Here is a 27,511-nt window from a genome sequence, read left to right as displayed (position 1 = left end):
AAAGGCATTACATTTTCAGCAAGAGTTAGGTAAAAACCTATAGATCATTTCTGGAAACCAAATTATCTTAAGACATATAAAGAGAGGTATTGGCTCAGGTAGAGGGGAGAGTCTAAACCAGTAGTTCCCAAATTTATTTGGCCTACCGCCCCCTTTCCAGAAAAAATATTACTCAGCGCCCCCTGGAAATTAATTTATTTTTAAATTTTAATAGCAATTAAACAGAAAGATATATGTAGTAATGTTTCTACCTTTTTCATAAAATATAAAGAAAGGTGTAAATTAGAAACATTGAAGTTTGAAATTATGAAACTATTTATTGAACTCAGAATTGAAAGGTAATACAAAAAAAGTTAAAACAAATGCACCTGTGGCCATCACCGCCCCCCTGGATCGCTGCAGCGCCCACCAGGGGGCGGTAGCGCCCACTTTGAGAATCACTGGTCTAAACCTATGTGCTCCAATAAGTTTATGTCAGGTATAGGTAATAGATGGCCCATGTGCCAAATTGGACCAGTTTGTTTGTTTTTGGTACAGCCTAAGTCAGTGATGGTGAACCTTTTGAGCTTGGCGTGTCAGCATTTTGAAAAACTCTAACTTAACTCTGGTGCCGTGTCACATATAGAAATTTTTTGATCTTTGCAACCATAGTAAAACAAAGACTGATATTTTTTATATTTATTTGATATATTTAAATGCCATTTAACAAAAAAAAAAATCAACCAAAAAAATGAGTTCGCATGTCACCTCTGACATGCGTGTCATAGGTTCGCCATCACTGGCCTAAGACCTAAGAATGATTTTTCCATTGAAAAGGATCTAATCTAATAAAAGAGAAATATGCAAATTGACCATACCTCTGCCACACCCACCAGCCAATCAGGAACAAATATGTAAATTAACCCAACTAAGTTGGTGGCGGCCACAGAGCTGGAGAAAGCAGGAGGCTTGGAGGCAATAGAGGAAGCCAAGCTTCCCAGCCAAGCTTCCGGCCTGCCTTGCCGGCCCTGAGCTCCACTCAAGGCTACAAAGTTTCAATTATAGAAGATAAATAAATCCCAGATACCTGCTTCTAGCTGCCATGGCCACGGAGCTGGAGTGAGCAGGAGGCTTGGGTTGCCCCTCGTGATGGAGGAAGCCAAGTTTCCCTCCCGCCCTGGCTGGACCTGGGCTACACTCAAGGCTACAAAGTTTCAATTATAGAAGATAAATAAATCCCAGAACAAAAAAACAAAAAAAAAAGAAAAAAGGAGAGGCTGGGAGCTTTGGTTGCCGTGGGGCTTGGCCAGCCTGAAAACAGCCCTCAGCCTCTCACCCAGGCTGGCCAGGTACCCCAGTGGGACCCCCACCCTGATCCAGGACAACCTTCAGTGCAAACCAGCTGGCCCCCAAGTGTGCAACTGGCCTCTATCCTATATTCTTATATAATAAAAGGGTAATATGCAAATTTACCCTAACAGCAGAACAACTGGGAATGACTGGTCACTATGACACACACTGATCACCAGTGGGCAGACGCTCAATGCAGGAGCTTCCCCTGGTGGTCAGTGTGCTCCCACAGGGGGAGCTCTGCTCAGCCACAAGCCAGGCTGACGGCTGCCAGTACAGCAGTGGTGGTGGGAGTCTCTCCCACCTCCTCAGCAGCGCTAAGGATGTCCGACTGCAGCTTAGGTCTGCTCCCTGCTGGCAAGTGGACATCCCCCGAGGGCTCCCAGGCTGCCAGAGGGATGTCTGACTGCCAGCTTGGCCCAATCCCCCAGGGAGAGGGCCTAAGCCAGCAGGTGGACATCCCCCGAGGGGTCCCAGACTTCATGAGGGCACAGGCCAGGCTGAGGGATCCCTCCTGAGTGCACACATTTTTGTGCACCAGGCCTCTAGTTGATATAGATAGATAGATAGATAGATAGATATAGATAGATATAGATCAATATAGATATAGATAGATATATAGATATAGATAGATAGATAGATAGATATGCAAATGAGGCTAAGTGTAACCAGAGATTTATCAGGCCCTTTACAGAAAAGGTTTGCCAACCGCTGGAAGCTATGCTAATAGCAATGGATTTTAAATGATAGCTTGATCTACAATTGCTTTTGTATATTCTAACTTTATGTACACAGTAATGCAAATTTTTATCAACAGGTCACATGTAATTTAAATATTGTCAGCTGGAGTCTGTTGACTCTCTTCCATTAGCTCAACAGCAGCAGTGCTGATGTACTGAAGACAGAACACCTTCATGGTGGAGCAACTAAGAGCTGGACTGCTTGGAGCCCATCTGCCTGGGTAAAAGGTCTATACCCCTCCTAGTGTGTAAGACTGGGCGAATTACTTCATTTTCTGTGATTTCATTTCCTTATCTGTAAGAAAACGATAGCTGAATGATAACAATGGTACCTATCTCTAAGGCTGACATGAGACCTAAAGGTGTCAAAAGAGCTAAAGAACTTAGAACAATGCTGGTTTGGAATAAGTCAGCAATTTTTAACTGGTGTGCCGTAAGAATTTTTAAAACAAGCGACACCTGGCTATTTAGCCAGGGGCACTGACCTCTTTTCCCTTAGATTGTCAAATTTTTTAAAATGACAACAGCTAACACAATAGCTGTCAGTTTAAATGAATCAAAAGTACACTTTTTTTGTCAGATTGGCAAAAAATATATTTTTTGGTGTGTTGCGGAATTTTAGTAATTAGTTTATGTGTGCCATTAGATGAAAAAGGTTGAAAATCACTGGAGTAAATACCCAATATGTTATTACCTATAATAATAAAAATGTAATACGATAATTAGACTGGGCATCCTTCTGGACAACCTTCCAGACAAAGCTAGGGCTGCGAGAGAAGCCCGGGTCCTGGGTGGCTGCCTGCAGCCAGAGGGAAGCCCAGGTCCCAGGTGCCAGAGGGAAGCCAGTGCCAGCAGCTGGGGGAAGGAAGGCCTCTTATTGCACAAATTTTGTGCATTGGGTCTCTAGTTATCTAATAAAAACACATTTTAAGTACATATTCCCTCCATGTGTGTTTAGAGGGAAAATGCATTGGAATGAGGAAATGAAATGAGTAGCTGGATAAATTTCTCTTAAGAATCTGAAGTATTTGTAGAAGGCTGCCCAGGTACCTACATTAAAAAGCTTGGAACTCTTACCATTTGCAACGGCATGGATGGAAATGGAGAGCATTATGCTAAGTGAAATAAGCCAGTCAATGAAGGAAAAATACCACATGATCTCACTCATTCATGGATAATAGAGACCATTATAAACTTTTGAACAATAATAGATACAGAGGCAGAGCTGCCTCAAACAGATTGTCAAACTGCAGCGGGAAGGCCGGGGAGGGTTGGGGGGCAGGAGGGAGGGGGGTAAGAGATCAACCGAAGGACTTGTATGCATGCATATAAGCATAACCAGTGGACATAAGACATTGGGGGATAGGAGAGGCTAGGGGACTGTCAAGGGCGGGGGGGAAAAAAAGAACACATATGTAATACCCTTTGTAATACTTTAAGCAATAAAAAAAAAAGCTTAATGTTAAAAATAACTAAATATCATCCTATATCCATCCAATTCATTGGTTTCCTGAACAATTCAGTGAGAGGTGGGGAGTGTCCCTAAGACATGAAAAGACTGTCCCAGAAGAACAGTGTTGCAGAGTCTCCATGAGCAGGCTATAACTTGGTGTCCCTAAACCTTAAAAAGGACAGTGCTGCTCCAAAGAAAGCAGGTGACATTGTTGTGCCCAGATTTCAAAGTTCCCAAGACCTCCAGGGAGCCAGTCAGTCCGATGCAAAAGCAAAGAGTCATTTATTTTCAAACCTAGGTTTGGCTCCCCTGCCACACTCACCGATGCAACGGTAAGCTCCAGTGGCCGAGAGAAAGAGACCTGATGGGACAGGGGGTTTTAAAGGGGGGTGGAGTGAGGGCAGGAGAGGGGACTGTGGGTCCCGCCGATTGGCCAGGCGCGAGTCAGTCATAGTGATGGCGTGTACTTCCCTTGATTATTATTGGTCAGTCCAGAGAAATCCTGGGTGTGGCTAGCAGCGGCGTCTTCCGGGAAGAAGCACATGACACCGTCCCAAAATGGAGGACCCAAGGCAAGATGGAGGGCGCACGTGGCTCTGTCCCAAGATGGAGGAGCCAAGGCAAGATGGAGGGCGCAGTCCTTGCCCGGCTTCTGCTGCTGCCGCTCGAACTCGCCACAAGTCAGGATGGCCCTCCCGCATAGCACCTGCAGCTGGCCCGCGGGCAGACTGGGACTCCAGCGCGTCTGGGCGGCACAGGCCCAGCAAACGGGGTGCGGCCGGTGGAGCGGCCCAGCCCCGGAGCAGCGGCATCCGCCCGGAGCAGGCCCGGCCATGGGGCCGGTGCACTGCAGCATGGCGGCCTCCCCGAGCTAGGGCACGCGCCCCACTCCGCTGCCGCCGCTGCCGCTGCACCGGGCCCGGTCCGGGGGGCAGCGGGCGGGTGGCAGCCTGCGCCGGGCTCCCGCCGTGGGCCGGGGAGCCAACGCCCCCCCCCCATGGGGCCCGGTGGCCGGCCCACGCAGGCCCCGGTCCCCCTGACCGGGCCCCGAGGGCCGCATGGACCCTCAGCCCCAGCGCTGGCAAGCGGGGAGCCGACCACGGGGGGAGGGAGGAAAGAGCCAAGCGGTGAGGCCCTCCGCTCCCATGACCTCCCCCGTGGTCGGTCGCCGCCCGGCCCCACCCCTCGGCCCGCCGCCGGCCACCACGCAGCCGGTCCGGACACCCGGATCCGCTCCGGGGAGGCCAGGCCCCATGGCGGGCGCGGAGGGATCCCAGAGCCAGCGGCCAGACTCCTCCTCCCGCGCCGCCCGCCTCTTTCAACATCACTTCCATGTCTTTGGGCTCCTTTCAGTATTAATGGTAAATGGCAAAGCCGTGTTAATGAAAAATGAAGATCTTCCAACAGATAGCTTGGCTCTGTCTCCCTTAAAGAGCTTTCAAAAATGACTATTTTATATCCACTTTGCCCTCATATGCAGAGATTTAATGTCTAAATAATCTGAGAGCTATTTATCTACTAAAGTAAAAGAATTCAAAGCCAAAGAAAATCAGTAATGTCTGTTCCCTAAGATCAAGTACCATAGCCATACATTAACTTGTCTGTATTATATAGATAAACTAGAGGCCCGGTGCATGAAATTCATGCATTCGGGGGGGGGGGGGGATTTCCCCCTCAGCCCAGCCTGCACCCTCTCCAATCTGGGATCCCTCTCACAATCGGGGACCACTGGCTCCTAACTGCTCACCTCCCTGCCTGCCTGATCACCCCTAAATGCCCCCCCCCTGCTGGCCTGGTCACCCCCAACTGCCCCCCTGCAGGCCTAGTTGCCCCCAACTGCCCCCCCCACTGGCCTGGTCGTCCCTCACTGCCCCCCCCACTGGCCTGGCCGCCCCCAACTCCCTCCCCCTGCAGGCCAGGCCTCCCCCTCGCAGCCTGCTGTTTGGTCGTTTGGTCACCCCTGACTAACCACCCTGTGGGTCACCCCACACAGCATGCTGCTCGGTTGTTTGGTCGCCCCTCACTAACCCCACTGCAGGCCTGGTCGCCCCATGCAGCGTGATGCTCGGTCATTTGGTTGCCCCTCAGTGACCAACCAGCCAGTCTAGTCACCCCACGCAGCCTGTTCGGTTGTCTGTTCGGTTGCAATAGTCACTTAGGCTTTTATATAGATAGATAGACAATGTTTAAGACTCTAAGAATTACAACTTATAGAATCTTTAAGTTGAAAGAGACCTTAGAAATCACCTAGCTGAAAATCTTCCCAAAGTAATAATGCTTTCAACAACAATCTAGACCAGCCGTGGGCAAACTACGGCCCGCAGGCTGAATCCGGCCCATTTGAAATGAATAAAACTAAAAAAAAAAAAAAAAAGACCGTACCCTTTTATGTAATGATGTTTACTTTGAATTTATATTAGTTCACACAAACACTCCATCCATGCTTTTGTTCCGGCCCTCTGGTCCAGTTTAAGAACCCATTGTGGCCCTCGAATCAAAAAGTTTGCCCACCCCTGATCTAGACTCTTCCAGGGGCAAAGTTGTCCTCATCTTGGACAGCAGGACTTCCACTACCGAAGAGCATGAACTTCATTAATCTCATGGCATACCATGGCCCCACCTGTGTTGTTATACCTCAACTGTAGTTCCCCAGGCCAAGTGCGTCTGGGGAAACTAAATGTGCCATCCTGGACACACTGGATTTCATATTCTTGACATTACATCTGGAAACTGGACTAGAGATAGACTGGTGTGCAACCACAGGGAAATATGTGAGCAATCAAAACCACATAATGTGTCTTGTCCTCAATTTCTTTCCAATAGAAAATTTTTTAATTAGGGAACAAACAGGTAGGTTTACAGAGAAAGTCTAAGCTTGATATACTTCATTTTTCAAAATATGATCTGCCGATCAAACGTAATTAGAAATCACCAGGCTGGTGTGGCTCAGTGGCTGAACGTCAAACTATGAACCAGGAGGTCACAATTCGATTCCCTGCCAGGGCACATGGTGGGGTTGTGGGCTCAATCCAGGTGTGGGGTGTGCGGGAGGCAGCCTATCAATGATTCTCTCTCATCATTGATGTTTCTGTCTCTCTCTCCCTTTTCTTTCCTCTCTGAAATCAATAAAAGTATATATTTTTTAAAAGTAATTAGAAATCAAAAGTAAAGCTTTTCGAAAATCCTCTGGTGTGTGCCCAGAGCATACAATTAACAGATCTATAATTTTTAATATTAATATGAGTGATTGCAAGGCCCAGGACAGCATCTACTTTTTCATGGAAATAAGACAACATAACAAATGTAGGTCTATTATAAAAACAGAGTTAGTGTGGTATAGGGGAAGGAGCATGGAATTTGAATTGGTAAAGAATCTGAAGCTAGAAGGTTTGAGCTCTTGTCCAGTTGTGATATTTCCTTATCTCTAAAAGGGTGATGATAAAACATAACCCACAGGGACACTGCAAAAATCAGGCAAAATAATACATGTAAACAGGCATATATAGTATAGCCTTGGCTGGTACGTCTCCTTTGGCTGGAGCATTGTCCTGTACACCAAAGGGTGGCAGGTTGATTCCCACTCAGGGCACATACCCAGGGCATGTGTGGGAAGCAACTGATTGATATTTCGCTTTCACATCGATTTTTCTTTCTCTTTCTCTTTCTCTTTCTCTTTCTCTTTCTCTCCCTCCCTTCCTCCTTCCTCCCTCCCAACCTTTCTTTCTCTCTTCCTCTCTGAAATCCATAAAAAAGGCATATATAGGTAGTGTACAAGCATTAATGTTTCTCCCAGTAGATATTAAGCTCCTCAAACTAGAGCTAATCTTATTCTTTTATGCTTTGCAACTAACACAACCTCAAGTTCACAGAGGACTTGGATAAATGTGTGATGAATGAATGAATGCTCACCCAGAAAACCAACACACAAAGCATAACTTTTTTGATTGCATGTATAGCTAGCTGGTCAAGGTAAGTTTGATAATATGCAAATGTCAGCTTTAGAAAAGTTTATGCTGGTACAATCTTCCAGTAATAAAATAAGTCTGGGGATGTAATGTACAGTCTGGTAAATATAGTTAAATTGCATATTTGAAAGTTGCTATGATAGTAGATCTTAAAAGTTCTCATCACAAGAAAAAATTTTTGTAACTGTGTTTGGTGATAGATGTTAACTAGATTTACTGTGGTAATAAGAAAAGGTTTATGCTAAAATATTAAATATAAATGAATTCAATGTATATTTATAAATACATCCATTCTATACATAAAATATATACACATAGAAGTACATGATTCAATCATTCAAATATATTGAGTAAAGAAAAATTATAAATGAACTGTGATTTTTTTAGTGGAAACTATCACAAGCAAAGCACCTAAGATTCATTAAAGTACAAACCAAATTCTTACTTGAGGTGCTTATCTCACTTAGAGAGTTCACTGCAGTGTTTTGTTATTGTGGCCATTTGTTACACATGATTACTCTTTAGCAAACCTTCCAAAATGCAGTTTAAATTTTACTTACAATAGCAAAAATCTTACTGTCAAACTGTAAAATCCTGCTATTGGATTATAGAAATCTTACTACCAAATCACCTTAACAATTTTGGGGAGGATGGCATACTGATTTTATAATAAAAACTGTATGAAGATAATTAAAGGAAGTTGGATTACCTGGGTTTGTAGAGGCAATGACATAGGTGTTTTGTTTTAACTTTTTTGGCCTGAATAAATATTCTCATCCAAGGGTCAAAATACAGAACAGAGGTGTAGGCTCTGAATGACCATCTCTCTGGGAAACTGGAAGAGAAAACAGCAAAGGCTATTAGAGGATGCGATAAGGACACATATTTTCAGAGGGTCACAGAATCAGACTGTCAGGTTATGATGGTTACTACTAGCAGCCTCTGGGACTTTTCTTCTAAACCTAATGACACACTGAACACAAGCAACACTCAGGTACTTCACCAAGCAGGCTTCTTTACAAGTAAGTGGTTGAATCATGAATACTAGGTTTGTTTTTCTTCTCACAAGTAATTAAAAGACAACTGACAGATTTAAGTAAAAGTAGTAACAAAAAAAGCAGGCCTCTAAGGACAAGGGCTTACTTGAATAATCTGCACTTTGATTAGAACTGAACTTTTGTTTGCAAATAACTATTTCCAAGTATACTTACATCAGCAGTAGAAAATATACTTTCCATTAAAGCTATTGGCCCAGAAGGACAAAACCAAGCCAAATACATAAAATAATCCCCCTGCTCTAACATAACAAGAATCTAGGCCTACACGAATAAAAATATTTCCATAAAACTATTTCAGAGGAATACAGTAAAAATGTTTCATTTGCTTTGAAAATTATGAACTAGAAACACAAAACTTTATTCTGCAAGTATAATAAGTATTAAAATAAATGCTTATGTCCAATCCAGGGGAGGAGTTTGATGATGTGGTAAGTGAAAAAGAGGAGAAAAGATAAAAATAAAGGATGGGAAGACAATAAAATGGGGGCAGAAACTATGTAAAATAGCCTATGTTGAGAAATCGCTGTGTTGCTGCATACTAACTGCAGGGAGCTTCTACATTAAAGTCCATTTAGGAACTGTAAATCTCCTCCAATTAGACAAGAACAAGTCCAGCCATGCGTCAGAAGTAGTGTTCTTTATCTACTGGGTCCCAGGAAAGCCTACACTGAAGGGCTTCCAAGGCCAAACAGAAATCAGGGAGCAGTAAACCCATCACTTTTACAATCCTACCTCAGTCCAGCGGGAGACAAAGATGATGGGAAGGAAATATAAAACCTATCGCAGGGAGACCGCTCAATGGGGTCACACTAATGCCAGTTACTCTGTAAGAAAGAGCAGAGCTCTCCAAAGAATTTACAAAAATGAAGATGAGGTCCATAAGAAATCTAAGGATTTCCTAGTTGCTAGTAAGTTCCTTCAGGCAAGATCTAAAGTTCATTAAAAAGCCAGGAATTTCTCTGAATTGTTTAAAAAAAAAAAAAAGAAATTATTTGAAAGTAAGTCTTGAGTAAAAGTTTCCAATATAAATTATAAAAAGGGATCTAGTCCATGGCTACTATTCTATAAATACTATTGCATTTTTATTGTGACGAGAGGCTGTCTGCATTTGGGTATAGCACTATACCCAATGTGATTGACGTTAGTATACCAGGAGCGGCACAATCAACTAAGTCCTCATCTGTTCAATGAAAAAAAAAAAAAAAGTCACCTTGGGACACTATAAACGTTTTGAGGACTTTTGCCATTATTCAAATGCTTTCCGGATCTCCTGATTTCAAATTGCCCTTAGATATAATATAGCTCTTTCTTTTGACTGTCCTTAAAGCAAGCACATCTCTGTCATTTTGGAGGTAAGTCAAAAATAATTCAGAGCCAAGTTTGAGAATTAGAGAAATATAGTGGGAGATCAAGTTGGGTTAGACAAGTTTTGGTTAAAAAAAATGTAAACAAATCCAAACAAGGACACTAATACTTCTAACTCTTGTTAGGTCAATTATTTCACTTAATAAATATTCCTCGTATCTGTATTGGGGATCCTCAAGACCTCCTCTATGTTAGGAGAATTGCTAGAAGGTCTCAGGGGACTTACCATATAATGGTACTCAGGACTAAGATTTATCACAGCGATGAGTAGGATATACAATGGATGATAGGGGGAAGAGAGGTGCAGTCTGGAAGAATCCATGTGCAGCTTTCATTTGGCCTCTCCTTCTCATGACAGGTCACACAAAACATACTCTTCCTCCAGCTATCAAGGTGCAGGAACATGTATGTGATGTTTCTGCCCAACAAATCCCATCGCAGGCTCAGCACCCAATGTTTTCATTGGGAGCTGGTCACGTAGGCACCCTCTGCCTAGCATGTATCAAATTGTAGAGTCCCAGAAAGAAAGTAGGTTTTCAGTATAAACCATATTGTTTGCATAGTCTAGACCAGTGATGGCGAACCTATGACACACGTGTCAGAGGTGACACGTGAACTCATTTTTTTGGTTGATTTTTCTTCGTTAAATGGCATTTAAATATATAAAATAAATATCAAAAAAATAAGTCTTTGTTTTACGATGGTTGCAAATATCAAAAAATTTCTATATGTGACACGGCACCAGAGTTAAGTTAGGGTTTTTCAAAATGCTGACACGCCGAGCTCAAAAGGTTCGCCATCACTGGTCTAGGTGGTTTGCCATCACCCTTCTCTGTTAGGAAAGGTTTATATCAGTGTAGGGAACTGTATATCAGCCAAGTTCCCAGAAGCCCACCAAAGACCAACCTTGCAAACAAGACACAATGAATAGAAGCCTTCCCCATTAACCCTTTTCTACACACATGCGTACTTTCAAAGTTCCTTTTTATCTATGACAAACAGAATAGCAATGCCTCTTATGCTATTATGATATCTATGATTAAAAAAAAAGAGGTGCACTATAAAATCTGTATAGGAAATGGGCCACCCAATGTAACTTTCAAACTCCTTTTTATGATGTAGAAGGTCCTTCATGATCTGGCCCCCACTTAACTCTCCAGCCTTGCCTCTTACCAGCATCTGTCTAGCAATTTAGGAACACTCTGTTGTTCAGATATGGGGGCCGGCTTTCTTGTCCCCAAGCCTAGGCACCTTCAATCTTTTGGCTACTTTCGGTTGGCTTTTCACCCATGAGAATGCAACTTGAAACCTTACTTCCTCTTGAAGCCCTCTCCCGCTCCCCAAGATGGGGTAAATCACTCTCCTCTGGTGCTCCCCTTCTTCTTCGTGCCTCTCCACCACAGCACGTCACTTACTGGTGCCACTGCCTGTTTATCTGTACCCCCATCAGGCTATAAATTCTGTGAGACCAGCATCCTCATAAATAAATGTGTGTTGTCTAAGTGATAATTATTCAGCACTCCCTTGGCTTAATTTAAAATGAACAACATAGGGTTGCCTGTGTAAGAAAGACTTGTAATGATTGATCATCTTCAATGATAATGCTATCATTTTTTATAAATAAAGCCATTTGCTTAGGAAACTGGGATACAACTGTACAAAATAATGAAGAGTATCTTAGGAAGATCTAGGGAAAATATACTCTTACTCTCTACCCATTTGGAACTGCTTTGCATCTTTTCCAAAATGTGTTCTTCTCTTGTTTCCTCCTAAATGTCTCTTTTCTGTCTTAAACTGTGCCAGAAGTGTCCTTATCTTTATCTGTACCTCTTTCTCTCTTACCTTCCATTTAACTGGTTATAATAAACTGAAGAACAAAAGAGAGAGAAAGAGTGAGTAAACCTCCTAACACACACACACACACACACACCACCACCACCACCAAATGCACACAGAGTCACATGACAGACATGGGGAAAGAGCCAAGTATTTTAAGGCAGAAACTGCCTTGATCGTCTGTGGAATATGACAGGAGGAGACAGAGAGGTTTTTTGTCACCTGCTCAGCAATGGGTATTTTCAGAAAGTTTCTACTTCACCTCCAGCTGTGGCTGTGGCCTCTGTGTGGCCTCCTCCTCCCAATCTATCCACGTTGTTCTGCTACTGTTTTAAGTGTTGCTCCACAAGTGAAAGTGTTGTGGTCAGCAACCGTGTTAAAGTCAGGAGAGGAGCCAGAAAGTGGAAGCCTGTAGCCAGTCATTATCTCCTTTATCTACCAACTCAGATTCTCTGTGGCTAGAGTCTGAGAAAGTGAATTTTTAGAGCTACCCAGGTGACTCCTTGAACTATGCCTGTTTTGAGAACCACTGCCCACAGACCTAGTGGACAGGGTGGTATGTACGTCAGGTTGCCTGAAAAGGAGTAGAACAGTCTCTCACAGGTGTTTAGACCTAGGACACCTTCTACATTTATCCACACTGGGTACACAGACAACAGACTTCCATTCAGACCAACTACTGAGGTCCATGGTTGAAAAAATAAATCTAAACTCCAGGCACTAGACCAAATTAGATCCTTTTTGGAATATCTCTGAAGTGCCATATTTTTATTCATAAAAATACTGTATATTATTACAAAAATTATTTTCTAAATTTATTGCTAAAGTCCCTATGAAATCTCTGAAGATTTCTTGAAGCTGAAATTAACAAGTCCTGCATTATCCTGAATATAAAGAAGTGCATAAAGATTTTTAACTAGTTTAAATTCTGAACTATGAACAGGCTAACAAAATTTAATCTTAGGGTAGATTACACCTAAGAGAAATGGCAACTCAAAGAGGTAATTTAAAAGAAAAGTTATAAGCTTTGCAAAGTAATGAAAGTACTGCTGTCACAACCACAGCGTGGCAAGCCACACATTATAACAACTTGAAGCTGTAACTCTTGATGTGTTCCCAGCCAGCTCAGTTAAGACATAAACTAGAGACTTTGTTATGGAATGCTGCCCAATGCTGTCAATTTAGAAACACTCTGCCAACTTGGCACCTAATTTCAAAACATTACTTAGCACAAAATTTAAATCCCATTGCTCTGTATTATGGCTTCACACTCAGGGCTGTCTGGGGGATGGATTTCTTCAGCCACCTCAGATCCTGCAGCGCATGGATTCCAGGAGCACGGCAGGCCCGTTTGATGACAGTCCATTCCACAACGTGCCTTTTTTAAACCAGAATCTCTGCCTTCTTTCATTTCCTCATAAAGTTGAGTATGTATAACTATTTATAACACTAAGAAAATAATAGGTCACTGAAAGCAATATGGACACAAAGAAGTCACACGCACATGAACCAGGGGAAATGGTCATATGGTCTGGAGCCCCACAGAGAAACAGGAAAAATGCTATAGGAGTGATTCAGTTTTCATAGTTTAGAACTCAAATGAGATTTCAGAGATAAGAGAATCACTTACCAAAATGTCTTAAAACTCCTTCTCTCGCCCTAATAAATATCCCCAATAGTCTTCACAATGGAGGACAGTAGAATCCACTACTGAGAGTGCCGGCAGCTTCCAGTGAAAATATCTGCAATATCCTTAGAAAGGTAGCTAGACGTTGCCACTCAAGTCAGTTTACCTGAATTCAATTCATTTGCTGCTTGCTATAAGCCAGTCACTGAGTTAGTTCCCAGAGCATTACATGATTATCAAAAAGAAATGTAAGGGAAAGTAGAATGGAGGGAAATAAAACGCACTGAGAATTTCCATGTGCCAGGTATTGTGACTATTCTATTTCTATAGCATTTATATTAAGTAGATGATATTATATCCTCTTTTTATAGATGAGAAAACTGAAGTTCATAGACAATAGACAACTTATCCCTAGAATGAAAGAGAATCCAAACCACTAGAAACAGAGATGTCTGTTATGTTCCCTGATCTATATCTCCAGCTCCTAAAACAGGGCCTGACTTAATAAATATTCATTGAATGTAAAATTAACTAGTCAGACAACTACTATTGATAGTGGCGAAGGGCACATAAGAATAGAGCAACAGTTGTTTCATAATTATTCACCTTATTAACTATAGATAAGAATTTTTCTTACAAACCCCTGGAAACTGAGGATGAAACCAGGCTATAAAAAGATAAGATGCCTCGAAGGGTCTATTTCTCAGAAAAGAAATACATTTTGAGAACAGACCAAGGACAGGACATGCTTTGATTTGGTTGCTATGCCTGGACCCTGACCCCCTCCAGGAGTTTTTCTTAGGAACACTGACCATTCTCTGGTCCCAGGAATGGGCTGAGCTGTTTGTAACATCATAGGTTAGTCACCTTGTTATCAGACTTCGAGCTCCTGAAGGCCAGATTGTAGACCCTCCCCTCCCCTTTCCATGTTACACTTGCAGCTTGCAGCTGCACGAACCTATCTTCTCCCTCGTGTGTATAATCAGCCAGCTGGTGATGGGGGTCAGCGCAGATTTTCCAGGGTAACCGACTGCTCTCTTCATACTGCCAGCATTATTGGAATAAACGCTCATATATGATTCAACCCTGTCTCTGCTCAATTTGGCTCAAGTAGTGACAGGCGGCCTCAGACCCATTGGGTCTGGTTTCACCATCTACAGCCTAACAGCTACTAAGTGAAAGAGTCAGGATGTGAGACAGTTTCAAGCAACTGCAACGTCCATTCTTTTTATAATGTACCACCCTGCTTGCCTCCAAGGTGGATTGGCTTGAAGTACAATGCTTCAATGTACGGTGGAGGGGTGAAAGTTGTAAGATATCCTCAGGCAGCCTCACCCTACACAGACCCTACCTGTATAAAAGCCTGAGGTTCTGGTCCCTACAGGACACCTACTACACAGGCCACTCTACCAATCCCAGGAGACACAGCAGCTCTACCTAATACATAGGATCAAACACACAGGAAAGCAGGCAAAATGTGGAGACAAAGAAACATGTCAAAATGAAAGAACAGAAGAACTCAACACCAAAAGAACAAACAATCCAATTTAAAAATGGGCAAAGGACTTAAATAGACACTTCTCCAAAGAGGACATACAGATGGCCAATAGACATATGAAAATATGCCCAATATCACTAATCATCAGAGAAATGCAAATTAAAAACCACAATGAGATATCCCCTCACACCTGTCAGAATTGCTATCATCAATAAATCAACAAACAATAAGTGTTGGTGAGGATGTAGAGAAAAGAGAACCTTCATGTATTGTTGGTGGGAATGCAGATTGGTTCAGCTATTGTGTAAAGTATTATGAAGTTTCCTCAAAAAATTAAAAATGTAACTGCTTTTGACTCAGGCTCCACTTCTAGGATATAGCTGAAGAAACCTGAAACACTAATTTGAAAGAATAAATGCACCCATGATCATTGAAGCGTTACTTACAATAGCCAAGCTATGGAAGCAACCCAAGTGGCCATCAATAGATGAGTGGATAAAAAAGAAGGGGTATATATATATACAATGGAATATTACACCAGGGGGGTGAGGGCATGAGTGGAGGGGTGGGGGGCAAAGACGAGATAAGGACACATATGTAATACCTTAATCAATAGAGAAAAAAAAATCCTATCTAATAAAAGAGTAATATGTAAATTAACCATCACTCCGCAACAAAGATGGCGGCGCCCATAGTGGCTGAGGCGGGATGCTGGCGGCATTGCCCCGCAACGCGAGCCCAGCGTCTGCACCCTAGCCACTTGGGGGCGTGGGGCCTTGGACCAGAGGCCGGGGGTTAGGGATGCTGGTGTCGTTGCAGGCTGGGCTGAGGGACCCCCCATGCATGAATTTCGTGCACCGGGCCTCTAGTAATAAAATAAAATGTTATAAGAAAAAAAAAGGAACTTTACCATTTGAGGCAGCATGGATTGACCTAAAGGTTATTATGCTAAATGAAATGTTGGTCAGAGGAAGACAAATACCATATGATTTAACTTTTATGTGGAATCTAAAGAACAATATATACAATCAAACAAATTGAAACCAATTCACAGATACAGAGAACAGACTGATGGCTGCTAGAAAGAAGGGAGTTTGGAAGGCTGGGTGAAAAAGGTGAAGAGATTGAGAAGTATAAATTGGTAGTTACAAACTAGTGCTGGGGATATAAAATACACCATAGGAAATACAGTCAATAATCTATAATAATAAAAGGGTAATATGCTAATTAGACCGGGAGGCTTCTGGATGTCATTCTGGACATCCTTCCTGATGAAACCAGGGCCAGAGGGAAGCCAGCTGGGTCCTGGGTGCCTGCGGGCGGCCTGGGGAAAGCCAGCCCGGTTCCCGGGTGCCAGAGGGAAGCCAGTACCAGCAGTCAAGGGAAGGAAGGCCTACTCTTGCACGAATTTTCATGCATCAAACCTCTGGTACTCTAATAACTATGTATGGTGCCAGTTGGTTACTGGAAATATCAGGGGGAACATTTTGTAAAGTATATGATTGTCTAACCAATATGCTGTTTACCTGAATTTAATACAAAATAATATTGAATGTAGACTGTAATTAAAAAATTCTAAATATAAAAAAAAAACAGAAATAAAAATAAAATGAAAAAAGATTGCATAACAACTGAGAATAAAGCTTATGAAACCAATCATAAGTGAATAAAGAAATATGAGAAATTAAACTTAGAATGAAATAATACAAATTAACACTCGATAATAACATGTAAATTCTCTTCCTAAAATAATTTTAAGATATTATTTCACTTTTGATTTAATAGTAAACAAAATTTGAAGGAAATAAATTATACCAGAAAACCTCTTCTCTGTGGCTGAATAAAAGCCTGAAAGGTTGCATTTCCCTATTCCTGTGTAGAAAATTAAATTATTTTCAGAACCAGCAGGACCACACCATCTAAAATGGAAGGTGAAAATAGCACAGTTCCAATATTTGAAACGTGTTTTGGACAGATGTAGAATCATGCCCTGTGAGCTTAAGAGAATACAATAACCACAAGAAAAAGAAGTGGTAAAGGAATTATTATATTACAAACCACTTGTTCTAAAAACCAAGGTAATGTTAACTGTACTTGATTAGAAGTTTAAATTTCAGAAGTCATAAATGCAAGAAGTCTCAGAAAAAATCCACCTTGGTCCAGAAGTATTCTTTTAGCCCCAAGAGTTCATTTTTCTCCAGTCTCTTAGTGAAGAGGAATGGGGTATCAATGCCAGAACCCACTGACTTTTCAGAGGAGAAAGCAGGTGGCATTACTACCTTCCCTTCAAGGTAACTGCCACCCTTTTTTGGCACCACCATGGTGCTGGTATTAGAAGCCATGAAACGTATAGCATCTTTGGTACAGATCCCATCCTTGTCTTTAAAAGACTTCGTGATTGAACTAAGAAAAATTTTGTTGAAAAACCAAACAAAAAGAAATCTAATATAGTCAATGTTCCAAAGTGAAATTGTACGTGTCTTAGGTGTGATCCATTTTCTTTATTTTATAATTAACTGCCTAAATGGCTTAAGAAGCTGCTGGCTTTGTTAAATAATCTGGAAACAGTAAGAACTTCCCCCAAATAATGAGCTGTCAAATTATTCCTCTAATAATGTCCTGTTTCCCGGTGCTAGTGTTGAAATGCCAAGGCACTCTGACAGAGAACTGAAAATTTATGCACAAGACTTTTAAACAGCGTGACATATTGGTTTCAGAAGCAGCTCTTAAATGGGAGGACAGGGCCAGCGGGAAAAGGAGGAGATAGTAATGGAGGTGCCAGGAACAATTCTGGGCCTCCTTTCTGATATTGGCATATTAATGTTAGCAAAAGGCTTCCCAACATTTGTCCAATAGTAATTAGGTTGGATTTTTTCCCAAAGGAAAAAAAAACACATCAATTTCTGTGTAAATTAAGAATTCCAGATACTGAAAAAAAAATAAGGAAAAAATATAAAACAGAAAAAAGTTAAAAAGAAAATCTAAAAGTTTGTTACCAAACAGTAAATTTTCTAACTGTAGAAGGGACTTTCTAAATTTTACCTCAAAGGCAAAAAATAAAAGTTCTTCTTTAAGTTGGTGTGTTTACTTGAGTGTTAATATCTTAGTCTAAACTGCCCTGTCCAAAATGGCAGCTAGTGGTTACCCATGCTAATTGGGCAAGATTTCAAGTTGATTTGTGCTATTTGTGCTATATGTGCTATACACACTCTGGATTTCAAAAATTTAGTATTAAAAGGAATGTAAAATATATCTTAACTAGTGGTCCAGTGCATGGATTCATGCACATTGAAAGGACATTAATTAGAAGAAAGATTCATGTGGTAATTACATTACTGCAAAAAATTTCACGTCAAAATAGTATATATAATATAGTATTATAAAATTAAGACACATGTGTGATTGGCGCCAGTGAGAGCTTTATATGTATCATACATGTGCGAGTCAATGTTTATTTTTAAATTGCCAGTGTGTGCGTCATATATGTACCGCTAGTCAGTTAGTTGGATGGTTGGACAGACGGATGGTTGATTACTTAGCCTTTTATATGTATAGATATTTGCATATCAAAATTGAAATTATAACATTTCATATATACCAGATTAATTTAAAACATTATTAAAATTAATCTCACCTGTTTTACATTTCTTAATGTGGCTACTAGAAAACGTAAGAGTACATAGGTGGTTCATATTTGTGGCTCTCTCATTATACTTCTATTAAACAATACTGGTATCTGAAATGATTGTAATTGGATTAAATTCCTTTAAATTCCCTCTAGCTCTAAAGTTCTAACATGAAGAAACTACACATTTAAGCTTATACATTTTAAATACAAAGTTATTTTAGAGACACATAGGTTAGTCACTATTTCATTATTTTTTCACCCATATCCCCCAGTGCTTTCTCATGCTGTTTTTATGGATTCCTAATAGCCAAGAAAAATGAATCTGTCTATTTATTTATAAAATACAAGTATGCAGTTCGTGGCCATTGTCAATTGCTATTTGGTCCTATTCCTTTTTGCTTCACATCATGCTCATGCATTTTTAATGCTCTGTATGAATAATGAACTCTGTGTGTGGGCTTTTCCACTTTAATATTCATCAAGCAGGAGGTTTGGAATTAGCGATTATTAGAGATCTTGTATTTCAGTGGTCCCCAGACATGCTGGCACCTCTGAATCACCTGGACAGCATATAGAAAATATTCAATTCTAGGTTTCATGTCTGGAGATGCTGACTCAGCAGGCCTGGGATGACATAGGATCCTATGCGTCTGAAGAACCTGCCCACGTCCCTCAGAAGCTCAGTGAGGCTGGGAACCAGTGGTCTATCCTAACTTCCTTCATCTGTAAGGAGGGTAGAGTGAATTGTCCCCGGAGCCTCAGACCTGGAACCATGATGCGAGGCTCCTCACTACAGCTCTATGCCATTCTGAGAGACCTTCTGTCAAACACACGTTACTCACTCCTCAAGAGCTTCAGCCATCAGTATATCTTCCTTGTCAGTTTTAACATCCAACTCTGGTTCTCCACTGAGCAGAAGCTTCAAGTTATAAATAACCAGCAAAGTACCTAGTGCAAAACAGATGTTTAACTTGTTAATATTTTAACTACAGTAAATATGAGTCATAGTGGTATTATCATATCTATTGACTTAAGCCTGCCCTCAGCCAAAATTCCCTTTGTACTTCAGTAAATATGCTTGGATAAGTTCCAAGATATATGTCTTATAGAAAATTCCACTCTGCCAAAGAGTGTTGAGTTTCCACACTAACAGTGCTTCTTATTACTACTCAATTTATTATGTCTTTCAATGTGGATTCTTAAAGTTGGGCACTTTTCATAATTTGCATTATAAAAATTATTAGGAGCCTTAGCCAAATTTGTACTGCAGGTAAAGCTCTCATTGGTGGAACTACAATCAATGTGCATAAGAACAAATACCAGTTTAAAAAATTTGTACAAATATGAAGTATTGCTTTTAGACCCTACAACAGGTATTGGCAAATTTTTTTGGTAAAGGGCCAGGTAATAAATATTCCAGGCTTTGCAGGCTATATGGTCTCTGTCAAAACTACCCACAATTCAACTCTACCTCTGTAGCATGAAAGCTGCCACTGAGAATACATAAATGTGTGAGTGTGGCCATCCTATATAATAAAGAGGTGATATTCAAATTAACCCTCACACCCTCAAAAGATTGCTGCCTACGACCAGGTCAGCAGGGGGGTTAATGAGGGACGACCAAACAACTGAACAAGCAGGCTGTGTAGGGCAACCAGGCCAGCAGAGGGGGCAGTTGGGGGCAACCAAGCCGGCAGGGGGAGCAGTTAGGGATGACCAGGTTGGCAGAGGGGGACAGTTGGGGGGCGACCAGGCCAGCAGGGGGGGCAGTAAGAGGCGACCAGGCCGGTGGGGGGCAGTTAGGGGCAACCAGGCCAGTGGGGTGGAGGGTGCAGTTGGGGGCGACCAGCCAGCAGGAGTGGGACAGTTGGGGGCAACCAGGCAGGCAGTGGGGGCAGTAAGGGGTGACCAGGCCAGAGGGGGGGCAGTTAGGAGTAAGCAGGCCATTGGGGGGGAGCAGTTAGGGGCGATCAGGCCAGAATGCAGAGGCAGTGAGGGGTGATCAGGCCGGCACGGGGGAGGGGGTGGTAGGCAGTTAGGGGCAACCAGGCAGGCAGGCAGGTGAGCGATTAGGAGCCAGCAGTCCAGGATTGTGAGTGGGATGTCTGTCCGACAGCCGGTTTAGGCCTGGGCAGTCAGACATCTTCCAAGGGGTTCCAGATTGGAGACTGTGCAGGCTGGGCTGAGGGGACCCTCACCCCATGCACAAATTTTGTGCACCAGGCCTCTAGTATTCCAATAAAACTTTATTTACAAGAACAGGGGTGAAGCCAGATTTGACCTGTGGGGGCCATAGTTTGCCGACCCTGCTCTAAAGCATAGTTAACAAAAAACAAATGCTTTATAAAGTTGTTTATAATATGAAGACAAACAGAATTGTTAGGTAAATTAAAAGAACAACCAATTTCACTTTTCTGGTAGAACTTCAGTACAAGGGAGAACAGCACAGTGGCTAAGAATTGGACTTGGGAGCAAAATGCCTGGGTCTAAATCCTGGATCAACCATGTATTGGTGCAATGACCTCAGAGAAGATTCCCAGCATTGCTGAACCTCGTTTTTCTCATCTATTCAGTGGCACTTACAAAGTTCCTAAAGCACATACTCGCTTAAGGGGTTAAATGAATTAATTTTTATAAACCATTTAGAAAAGTATTCAGGAAATAGTACACTCTTCATTACTATTTGTAAGAGAACTTCACAATTAGAAGTCAACTAAGAGATGACATCAACTATCCTCAAAGTGTATCATGTATATGTTAATAAAATGAACACTATAATTGCCCATACTTTTCTCTCTGAGAAAAAGAAAAGGATGAAAAAAATACACCACTATTATACAACATGCCACAGGTTAAAGAAGAAGTTTCAAAAGTAACATAGGCTAACTCAGAAATAAATTTCTTGGAATTTTTCTATAAACATTACATAAATCAAGGAGTTGGAAAAAGCAGAGTGCACATAGCTTTCTCTAAAATAGGATTCTTTTTTCTTCTTGATATAAAGAGTGGTGGAAGCCTAGAGAAAGATTGGCACTTAAAATATTACTAGACATGGTACATTCTTCATATTCATCAGAAAGTTGGTGGAGGTTAAAAGAATACAAAAGAGATCCATTAATTTGGAAAAAAGTATCTACAAAGTTATTGCTAATTGCTGCAGAAACTTGGATTCATTACTTTATAAGTTACTAACTCATAAACCTGGGATCATCTCATCTTAAACGCTGCAATAAGCATCTCCTAACTGTATCTGGTACAGGGACTGTGGAGCCCTGCGGTCATAGCTTATACCATCCTCTTCTCACTGATATTCACCAAGTTCATGCAAGTATACACCTTTCTCCCATTGTCAGGGACCTGAAGTTATATATGTTTGGATTCTCTTAATACAAAAGTTATATGGCTAAAACAAATGACTGCCCCCGTGCAAGATGCCACGTGATATTATAAAGAGAAAAAATATGAACACATGCATATAACGCCTTTCATAAGACAATGAAAACAAGTACTTCCATCTAAATTTCAACGTTTTTATGATCTTACCACATTTCCCATAGATTATATCAAATTGCCGCATTAATTCAGCTTCGGTTTTATATGGAGAGTACTTATAAATTATAGACAATTCCGTTGAGAATTTCTGAGGATCATCTGTGACAGGTTCTCTGTTTTTGGTTAACCACGAAGGCATTGGAACTATAACCTATTAAAAAAACACATCAATTTACTATGAAACACACAAATAAAAATCATCACCTTTTTATCTGTTCATAATTCAGTCTACTCGTCAGCCAAATTACAAAACCAAACATGAAGTTAAAAGTTTACTTCTCTCCTGTATTCTAGCTTTATAAGGAAGAGACGCATTATATATATGGCTTTATTCTAAAACGGTCCATTGTGAAATGTGGGGACAGATAGAACCTACTTCCGCTCTCTTTTAAAATATGGGTATAATGGCAGAAGGAACAATAGTAGCAGCATTTAGAAAGTGGAGAGCAAATGACAGCATATCTAAGAAAAGCAATCCAAAGATCATGCCAGAAAAGAGAAGCAGCCTGATTTATAATTCAGAATCCACTAAAAGACTCCAAAAATGGCCCTAGCCGGTTTGGCTCAGCGGATGGAGCATTGGCCTGCGGACTCAAGGGTCCCAGGTTCGATTCCGGTCAAGGGCATGAACCTTGGTTGCGGGCACATCCCCAGTGGGGAGTGTGTGGGAGGTAGCTGATCGATGTTTCTCTCTCATCGATGTTTCTAACTCTCTGTCCCTCTCCCTTCCTCTCTGTAAAAATTCAATAAAATATATTTAAAAAAATAAAAATAAATAAAAGACTCCGAAAATGATGACATGAATCAACTCTAGGCAAAGGGGAAAGAGAGCCAGATGTGCATCCAGACACCCATCTGGCAATAAGTCCTTCCCTACCTCCACAAAGACTGGATGCTCACTTTCTGGGAAGACTGGAACAAAGTGTTTCTGAATAACATGACATGCCAAGTAGAGCTGTCAGGGGACCTTACTGAGATGAGAGGGATTAAGTGAAAGTGTACACATTGGGTACTAAGAACCTGAGATCTCTTCTCCCATTTAGCTTCCAGAAAGTTTTCAGGTAGGTCTTCAGGTAGAAGACTGTAGAAGTCTTCCCTGAGAAACCTGACAAACCCAGAAGGAAAGGCATAAAGAAAATGATGTTGAGGGTTTCCCAATAAAACAGCCAGCTAGATCTTCCTATCGTGACACTCACAGCTGCCAAGCCCCACCCCCCACACTCTCAGAGTTTTCAATAGGCATTTTTTAGACTAATCTTTAAAGTACAGCAGGCTCTCAAATGCTGTTTTGTTCAATGTTCTTTTATTACAATGTCGATGAGAAAAAACTCTCAGCAGGGGACACTGACTGTGTGGAGTGTGCAGGTTCTCCCCATGTCCATGTGGATTTTCTCCAGGTACTCCAGTTTTCTCCCACCTCCCAAAGACGTGCACATGAGGTGGATTGGTGTGTCTGAACTGTCCCAGTCGGAGTGAGTATGGGTGTCTGTGAGGGGCCCTGTGATAGAAAGGCATCCCCTCCAGGGTGGGGCTCCATAGCCTGGAGGCCACCCATGATCCTTTATGCAATAAATGGGTTGTCAAAGAATTAGCTTGTTTTTGTTAATTTTTCTTGAATGCATGTGTAGCTCATATTTATTTCAATGTTTACTACTGGAAGCATTTTGGGTCTTTCTTTATAAGTTTGGTGATGTTTTGTAACCAAAAATACACTGTAAGAACTTAACTCTTGTTTATATCCATTAGCCTATGGTAAAATTGGTTTCACTTAAAGTCACAGTTTCCAAGAACCTATCTGGGAAGTTAAGTGAGGACATACTATATTTAGGATGAATAACTATCTAAGCAAAGCCTCTAATATAATGAATAGAAGCCAAATAAGCATAAACAAAGCAACTCCGTGGAAACAAAAAAATATAGAACATAAAACTTTTGGAGAAAAAATCCATCATTGTTAATATCTTCAGAGCTCTAAGAGGAAGTACTGTAGCCTCGAAATAAGAACTAGATATCTTTTTAAAAGGAACATTGAGAGAAAAGAAAAGACTTCTTGGAAATTAAGAATATGATTACAGAAAAAACTTTTATATGAAAAGGTTGGAAGAGAAATGTTATAAAATCTTCCAGGAAAAAAAACCACAAAAATATAAAGGACAAAATATAGGAGAGGAAAGAAGAAAATTAAAAAACTGGTCCCAGACATCCAAGAGCTAAGAAACAGAAGCTACAAAAATATATGGGTAAGATAATCATCAAATGTTACAGGAAAATGCCCCCAAATTGAAGAACACGAGATTCCAGATTGAAAATGTCCAACAAGAGCCCAGCACAATGGATGCAAACAGAACCACCCAAAGGCAAAACACTGAAATCAGAATACTGGGGACGAAGAAGATTCTACTGACCTTCAAAAAATAAAGGGCAGGGGGAAACAACGGGTCACATACAAGACTCAGGAATTAAAATGGCTTAGACTCCTTAAAAACAACACTAGAAATTAGAAGATAATGGAGCCATGCCTTCAAAGTTCTGAAGGAAAATTTATTGCAACCTAGCAATAACACCAAACCAGCTATCATTACATTTTCAAGCAAGATAAAAACATTTTCATGAGATCTCAGAAGATTTTACCTTTCATGCACCCTTGCTAAAATGCTACTGGAGAATATGTTACACCAAAAAGACATGAGATTTAGGATCTGAGATTTAACACAGAAGAGAGATGCAGAGACTCGCCTGGACAACGACACCGACAGGTCCCAGGATGGCAGCTGAGTACCATCCATGGAAAGCAGAATTGTGAGCTGCAGCACATGAACAGTGGTAAAGGCACAGAGAACCAAGCAGGTTTTTGGTGGTAGTAATAAGTACATAGAGCACTAAGCATACAATTATTGATTCCAGGGAAAATAAAAACTTGTGCAGGAGAGAGAAAAAATAACAGTTTATGATATGGTATGATTATGGATGGTGTTTATATAGCCTCATAATGTAAGTACTGAACACTGTCATAGCCATAATTACAAACGAGCTATGGAATTGGAAGGATATGTGTGTGATAGGAGTACGGGGGGGAAAATAGATAAATCCTGTTCTTTTATAGCAGGAGGTTAACAGGTAATGCCTAAATCAAATCAAAAGTAGCAATACAATTGCACAAAGGCATGGTTTTTCTTATGATTTCTTAATAATGCCAAATTACATGCTGGAAACACTCATACTATTTTGCAATTTAGTTAAATATTTGTACAGTTTTATTGCAATGTTGATTTTTGTAAATTTATTGATTAAATATCTCCCCTGCAGAAAAAAAAAAGCAATACAAGCCTGTTACACACAGATATCCAGAATATAAAATCAAAAGAATCAGCTAATATTGTTGAAAGAGACTGCCTCTATGGAAATGGAAAGAGGATGTTGGTTTTATTTTTATTTTTTAAATTAGGGTAAGGTGAATGGTCCATTTCAGAAAGCAGTAACCGCAGAGCGTAGGCCCCATTTTGCATGCCTTTTACATACATAAAGTACAACATAAATGCTTAAAGCATTGGTTTTCCTCGTGGCAACATCCCATCGGCTATTCCCTAGTGCCTGCAGACTGTTCCTATACCCAGCCCCACTCTACTGCAGCCAGTGAGCACGCTCTGCTCTTGCTGGGCAATCTCACATTTCCATACTGTCCCTTCAAACCCCATTCTTATCTCCAGGCATGAGACTTTCTGTACACCATTTCTCTCCACAAACCAGCCTTTCTAGTAATAAGGTGTACTCACTCCATAAAACCTCCATATCACTGCTTTTGACAATTTGTAGCAGCAGGAACACATACTTGTTGAACAGCATTCCTTTTAAACAATTCCATTTTATTATTTAGATAATTCATATGTGTCTGCCTTATTTTGTGGCAGCGCTAAAAAAAAGTCTGATGGGTCAGGTGGTCTACTTCTTGTTTCCTACCTTCTACAGGGCCTACCCAGTGCTGGACAGACAGCAGTTCCTCAACATATACTTGTACTGAATTATAACTGATGTTTCTAAAAGTAAAACTCAGACACTTCAAATAAATAAAATTTCTCTGGGTCATCAAATGGAGTTGAAATTATTATGGTCACTGGAGTTACAAGTTTAAGTATATTTCACATTTTGTTTCTTTAGATTTTCTATTTCAAGACTTTGAATCCAATATTCTATTTCTTTTAAGAATGATAATCCATTTATGGCACAAGTGGTACAATTGATTTGCAGGCTTCTTCCAAAAAAAGCTCATTGTGCCAAAAGGAGCCTCTTATTTTGGGAGATTCGGGTACATAGATAATGTAAATAAAGTTCTGAAAACTTCCTAGAAGTTGAAAACCCAAGAGAGAATAAGATAGGCCTCCAATGATCCAGCCACTCTTTCTTCATCTCCCAAACATATTCCTAAATTTCTAAAACTTAACTGCCGGAAGCCGGTCCATCCTTGCTGCTTGACACAGTCGCTGCAGGAAAGAAACATCTGCACAGCATATGTTTCAAGGGACCTGGTGTATATAGCATACTGTTCATAATATGTTTGCTCCCCTTAGCGCTATGTGTTTTAACCAAGGTCACCTCTCTGAGAAAGGTTGTTTCCCCAGGTAGGGATTTTTCCCTGAAGTTAGGGAGGGAATAAAATCCCTTAACTAAGTGCCAGGTGGGTAGTTAATCACTTTAACTACGAACAATCACGATTAAGCTACATAATCTTTACTCCCTGGAATGGAGATAAGAAACGCCCTAACCTTTGGAATAGAGATTGATAGGATTGGAATCAACTGGTATAAATACAGATGTAACAAGACAACAGGACACAGAACCTAAAGACAGAACCTAGCGAGAGAACATGGCAAAAGATCCTGGACAGAACCTGGCTACAGAACTTGGCTGGAGAACCTAGACAGAATCTGGCAACAGAACCTGGCTGAAGAACCTGGCTACAGAATCTGGCGACTGAACCTGGCTGGAGAACCTGGAGAACCTAGTGAGAGAACCGAACCAGAACTTGGCTAGAGATCCTGGCTAGGCTGCTGATCAACTGAATGCTGTCTCCGTGTCATTCCTTCTTCGCCGACTCCGTCCACACCTTTGGGAACCCCTGGACCTGCTGGGGTTGGACCCCAGCACATAACCAGAAAGAACTCATTATAGGTTTTACCTCCTGAGATAGGAAATGAAAACAACACTGATACCACTGGAACCAAAGAAAAATCTCAACTCTTACCTCACTCAGACCTTCTCCTTCACAGAATGTCTGAGAAAAAAAAACACAGGTCATCGTTTCTTCCTTCTTTGTGAAAAGAATAAAGTCTTTTCCAATCCTCATGGACCCACTGTATTAAAAATCAAGAAGATAACAGTTTACATGTCAAACACTAAAAAGGAGCAACAGGCAGGCATGATACTGTGTTCTCTAATGGATTTTCTCTTCACAGAAATAGCTCC

The 27,511-nt window shown here is 41.2% G+C and overlaps 1 protein-coding gene across 1 annotated transcript in view; it reads right to left on the bottom strand.

The window, feature by feature from the left end:
• Window positions 1-27,511, bottom strand: part of MORC1 (MORC family CW-type zinc finger 1) — a gene marked incomplete at both ends in the record, with an annotated part of 149,745 nt that overhangs the window by 105,072 nt on the left and 17,162 nt on the right. Inside the window, 4 exons of the mRNA XM_081085997.1 lie at window positions 8,197-8,322; window positions 19,342-19,447; window positions 22,043-22,202; window positions 27,291-27,399. Of these exons, the coding sequence (XP_080942123.1) occupies window positions 8,197-8,322; window positions 19,342-19,447; window positions 22,043-22,202; window positions 27,291-27,399 (501 nt within the window). The remainder of the gene's footprint in view (window positions 1-8,196; window positions 8,323-19,341; window positions 19,448-22,042; window positions 22,203-27,290; window positions 27,400-27,511) is intronic.

Source organism: Myotis nattereri (genome assembly GCF_964212035.1).
Source record: "Myotis nattereri genome assembly, chromosome: 3".
Lineage (NCBI taxonomy): Eukaryota > Metazoa > Chordata > Mammalia > Chiroptera > Vespertilionidae > Myotis > Myotis nattereri.
The sequence above is the reverse complement of the archived record's forward strand: the minus strand, read 5'-3'. Positions and strand labels throughout refer to the sequence as shown.